The sequence below is a fragment of the Sorex fumeus genome, unplaced genomic scaffold, assembly GCF_029834395.1.
Source record: "Sorex fumeus unplaced genomic scaffold, SorFum_2.1 ptg000213l, whole genome shotgun sequence".
In the NCBI taxonomy this organism is placed as follows: domain Eukaryota; kingdom Metazoa; phylum Chordata; class Mammalia; order Eulipotyphla; family Soricidae; genus Sorex; species Sorex fumeus.
The window spans coordinates 2,537,501-2,542,780 of NW_026606270.1; the positions used below are offsets into that span (position 1 = coordinate 2,537,501).

A 5,280-nucleotide genomic window follows, 5' to 3' on the forward strand; every position below is an offset into this window, starting at 1 on the left:
TTCTATTCTTCTTTGGGAGACCTGAATGGCGTTCTCATCTTGTTTGCGTAGGGCCCAGGTCTCTGAGGCATATGTTAATGCAGGAAGAACAGTGGAATCAAAGAGATGTGCCCGGAGCCGGAGGTTCTTCGTCCTCTTAGCTATTTCTTCGACGTTCTTGAAGGCGTTCCAAGCCGCTCTCTTCCTCCTGCGCAGCTCGGGTGCCAGGTCATTTGTCATGTTGACCTCTCGACCTAGGTACACATAGCTGTTGCATTCGGAGATGGTCGTTCCATTGAGAGCGAATGGGGCGTCAGGAACAAGGCTGTTTCTCATAAACATTGTCTTCGTAAGATTCAGCTGTAATCCTACCTTTCCACACTCACGGTCAAAGTCGGCCAGCATTTGTGCCGCTTGGCTGATGTTTGGTGTTATTAAAACAATGTCATCAGCAAAGCGGAGGTGGTGTAGTTGCCGACCATCTATCTTCACTCCCATTCCTTCCCATTCCAGTCGTCGCATGATGTTCTCGAGGGTGGCACTGAAGAGTTTTGGTGAAATGGTATCACCCTGCCGCACCCCTCTCTTGACATCAACGATCACTTCTTTGTAGAATGGTGAGATCCTGGTAGTGAATCCACAATACAGCTCACGGAGGATCCTGATGTATTGGGCTTGAATGCCCTGATTGGCTAGGGCTTCAATGACCGCTTCTGTCTCAACAGAATCAAAGGCCTTCTTTAAATCAATGAACGTTAAGCAGAGCGGCATCTTGAACTCCCGAGAAACCTCAATGAGCTTGGTTATCGTGTGGATATGGTCGATGGTGCTGAATCCTTTGCGGAACCCTGCTTGCTCACATGGTTGTCCTTCATCTAGTGTTCTGCCAATCCTATTCAGGATGACTCGAGTGAACAACTTGTAGATGACAGACAATAGGCAGATCGGGCGATAGTTGCCAATGTCATGGATGTCTCCCTTCTTGAACAGTAGTACGGTCCTGCTGGTTTTCCATTGAGATGGAACCTTGCATTCAGACAGGTAGCGAGTGAAGAGCCGAGCCAGTGTATTGATGAGTACTGACGGCAGGTTCTTCAGGTGTTCAGGTCTGACCTTGTCTGGGCCGGGTGCTGTTTGCTTCTTTACTGACGAGATGGCGTGTCGGATTTCGGAAGGGAGAACGTTGGGAACGACATACCCATCCTGTGGAATTTGGTATGTCGGCAAGTGGACATGGCTATCGAAGAGATTTGAGTAGAAGTCATGGATAATCTTCTCCATTGCCGTTCTGGAGGATGTGATGGATCCATCAGGACGTCGGAGGGCAGTCATCTTGGTCTTATAGTTGGCGAAGGACAGGCGGGCGTTACGAATACTTTTCCCGGCTTCTGCCGCATCTACCAGTACTTCTGCTCTTCTCTCTTTGAGGTCTTCCTTGATCGCATCTCTGCACTGCTTTGCGAGCTCGGACGTTAGCTTGCGGTTGCCTGAGGCATGCGCCAAACCACGCTGGCGAATTAGCTCAAGAGTTTTCGAAGATAGGCGACTTTTTGTGGCTATCTCTCTCTTGGCGTTCCTCGCACATTCATGGAGATGCTGAACCAGTCGATTGTATTCCTCGTCAATGTTGTCAACAATGGCATCTTCCCATGTTGCCGCAATAGTACCAAAGAGTTCCCAGTTGGTGGTCGTTCTGGGAGTTCTCTTTTTGAACTTTGCAGCCCTTTCTCCCCGCTCTGTGAAGTAGAATTTTGCACGAAGGAGACGGTGGTCCGATCCCGTTCGAAATTTTGGGACAACAGCGACATCAGTCAGGCAAAACCGTCGATTGAATATGATGTGGTCTATTTCGTTGTGGAATCGTCCACCGGGAGACTCCCATGTCCATCGTTTAGATTCTGCCTTCTGGAACTGTGAGTTACCATGAATGGTCTTGGTCGACATGATGAACTCAGTCTCTCACCCTGTTCGTTCCATTCTAGGCCATGGGTTCCGATGTGAAGTTCTTCAGCTGATCTTCTCGGTCCTATCTTGGCATTAAAATCACCCACAATGATCTTGTAGAAGGTGTGGTCTTCTTTATAGAACTTCTCTAGCTCCATGTAGAACTTCTCGATTTCTCTTTCATCATAATGAGATGTTGGTGCGTAGACAACGAAGATAGAAACTGCAGGCAGTGAGCCACATCTATTCAAATGTAATCGTCCGATTCGGGTTGTTAGGCATTCGAATGAATCAATGCTCTTGGCCAAGTTTGTGTTGACAAGGACACCGACGCCTCCAACACCTCTTTTATCGCATGTTCCGAGGAACAATTCTTCTCCAGTGTCGAAAACGGCATGGTGAGATTCGTGCCTTCTTGTCTCGGTCAGACCAATGATGTCGTACTTGATCATTCGCGCTTGTACCATCAGGTCCTCGATGGATGCATCTGATGCTAGCGTACGTGCATTGAAAGTACAGACGATCATTTTTGTCTTCCTTCGTTGTGGCAGCCTAGGTCGGCCTTGAGATTTTGTCGGCCTCTCCTTTCTCATCCTTCTCAGTGCTGCCATGTCGGTGAAGCCTTCAGGGTCAGGTGAATGAGACCAGTTGTAGTTACTGGTTTTGGCATATCGAATACACAGATATCTCTGTCTCAAGGGATTCTAAAGTTTCGGAAAGCCCACGTGGCCAGTTGGAGTCCCTCCTTTTCCTCCTTCTCCTCCCCAGAGCCTCCCTTCCCCCACCCCACCCCCAGGGACCCTAGCACTTCTGCCTCTCAGCCAGGATATTCGTTATACTAACAACTTGTCCCCACAGGCTGGCGTTGTCTAAGCTGCAGCAGTGCAAGTCAGAGATGTGTCCATTTGTCAGTGATAGCATTTGTATCACTGACTCCATAATAGTATTTACCCCCTGGCATTGCTCTGAAAACTTACAGGTGACAGCTACCCTAAAAAAGAAACACTACACTAACAAAGACAAAGACCCAAATTCTCCAGGTGGGAGTGACTTGAGACTTCACCCCGAAGTAGAACCATCCAGTGTTGAATGGCAAGAATAAAACCCTTTTCTGCTGGAAGAACTCAGCTACAGGGGGTGACAAGGTCCTGTTTGCTCTGCTTTAAGCTGACAGCGGGGCATCTCTGGCTATTGGAACCCTCCACGTTTTTTTTTTCTTTTCCTCCAAACTCAGCTGTGCTCAGGAATGGCTCCTGGCTAGGTTCTGGGGACCATATGTGGTTCTTGGGAACGAATCCAGGTTGGCTTTGGGCAAGACAAGTGCCTTACCCGCTGGACTATCTCTCCAGCCTCCTGCTCCGCTTTTTAACACATCAACAAGATTATCTTCTTAGTGAAAACTTCCCCAAGGAGCTGGCCAGCCTGGGGAAAGACTGGAAACTACTTCCGACTAGGTCACAGCACAATAAACATCAAAGGTCTGTGCCGTAGGGGTAGACAATTTTCTCATCCACCACCATTCCCAACCTTATCAACTAAAATTTTTTTTTAATTTTTATTAGTGAAACACCATGAGGTACAGTTGTAGTCTTACAAATTTTTGTGCTTGGGTTTCAGTTATACAATGATCGAATACCCATCCCTCCACCAGTGCCCATTCTCCACCACCAATGATCCCAGTATCCCTCCCACCCCCCATCGCCCCATCCCACCCCGCCTCTGTGGCAGGACATTTCCCCCCCTTTTTTTAAAAAAAAATTAATTTTTATTAGTGAGACACCATGAGGTACAGTTGTAGACTTACAAATTTTTGTTTTGGGGTTTCAATTATACAATGATCAAATATCCATCCCTCCACCAGTGCCCATTTCCCACCACCACGGATCCCAGTATCCCTCCCATCCCCCATCCCCCCATCCCCCCCTGCCTCTGTGGCAGGGCATTCCCTTTTGTTCTCTCTCTCCTTTCGGGTGCTGTGGTTTGTAAAAGGGGCATTGAGTGGCAATCATGTTCGGTCTATAGTCTACTTTCAGCATGCATCTCCCATCCTGGGAGGATCTTCCCAACACCCTTTATTTGGTGCTCCCTTCTCTATCTGAGCTGCCTTTTCCCCTCACATGTGCGTTTTAGAAAAATGCTAAGCCCAACACTAACCCTTTGAGTGTGCACTGTCCGTTTAAATATAGGACAAGTCTATTGACCTGTTCCTGAGTTCTGACAACGATGTCTGGTGTCTGGGCACCCGGGCCTCTGGCAGCCTGGTCCTGTGAGGCCGAAGCGGAGCCATGACAGGCTCCACTTTAAGACCGAGACTCAGCAGGCCTAAGTCTCAGTTTCCCCCATCAGAATGTCCCGACTTCTCAGAAAATAATTATCACCCTGGGCAGATAAACCGTCCGGTGGCAGCAGCCTATCAGAGTAGGGGCCATGGGCAGCAGCGCCCAGCCAAGCAGAGAGGGCGGAGGGAGTGGAGTCACGGGATCCCACAGGAACCAAGAATTGGAAACATAGTGTTGGTCCCTGAAGTCACAGGATCAGACTTGATCACGTGATCACTTGACTTCCCCTTAATCGGCGATTTGCTTGAGCGGGCGCCAGTAACGTCTCCATTTGTCCCTGTCGCGTGCTAGTGTAGCCCAATGGCGTCTGTTCGCTCTAGGGACATGAAGAACCTCAAACCGATTGTTCATGATCTTGATGAAGAAGTCTGACCGTCTGGTAGGTGGGCGGCCACGCGGTCTTTTGACATCCCGTGGAATCCAGTTGGTCCCTGAAGTCACAGGACCAGACAAGAACCAGAATTGGAAACAGACTGCCAGATCCTAGAAAAAAATGCTGTTATATAATCAAATCCTATATAAACTGCTCAGAATTCGGAGTCGGGATCCTTGTCAAGACTCCACTGCCTTGGATGAAACTTGGACCCTAGCTCAAGCTAGTAATAAAGGGGCCTTGTGGTTTGCATCCTCGCTTCTGGTCTGGTCAATGTGTAAGCGAAACTCCCTTCCCAGGACATAACAGTCCCGGCTGGGTTTTCTTGGAACGATCATTTCATTTAAGGTTTCTGGGGAATTCAGTACCGCATACCAGCCACTGGTTCGATGCCACTGCATCCCAAACTCTGAGGGCATGGTTCCCAAACTCCTGCCTTCGCAGAACCCCAGGTAAGGCACATCCTGGTCCCTGGGCTGCTTCACACGTCACACATCTGGATCCGGAACCACGGCGCTGATCCCTGGGTCCTTTGGTCCTGGATGACATCGGCAGAGCTTCACGGGGTAACCCGTGTTCTTCTCAAGGGCTCCCATCACAGCACTGTGGCCAAGAAAGGGACCCACGCTGGTTCCGGCTGGTCCA

The 5,280-nt window shown here is 49.2% G+C and overlaps 1 protein-coding gene across 1 annotated transcript in view; it reads left to right on the plus strand.

The window, feature by feature from the left end:
* The window catches only part of LOC130017707 (thyrotropin-releasing hormone receptor-like), a 16,400-nt gene extending 12,207 nt beyond the window's left edge, over nucleotides 1-4,193 (plus strand). The window contains exon 4 of the mRNA XM_056108458.1: nucleotides 4,110-4,193. Within this exon, the coding sequence (XP_055964433.1) occupies nucleotides 4,110-4,193 (84 nt within the window). The remainder of the gene's footprint in view (nucleotides 1-4,109) is intronic.
* The last annotated feature ends 1,087 nt before the right edge of the window (nucleotides 4,194-5,280 follow it).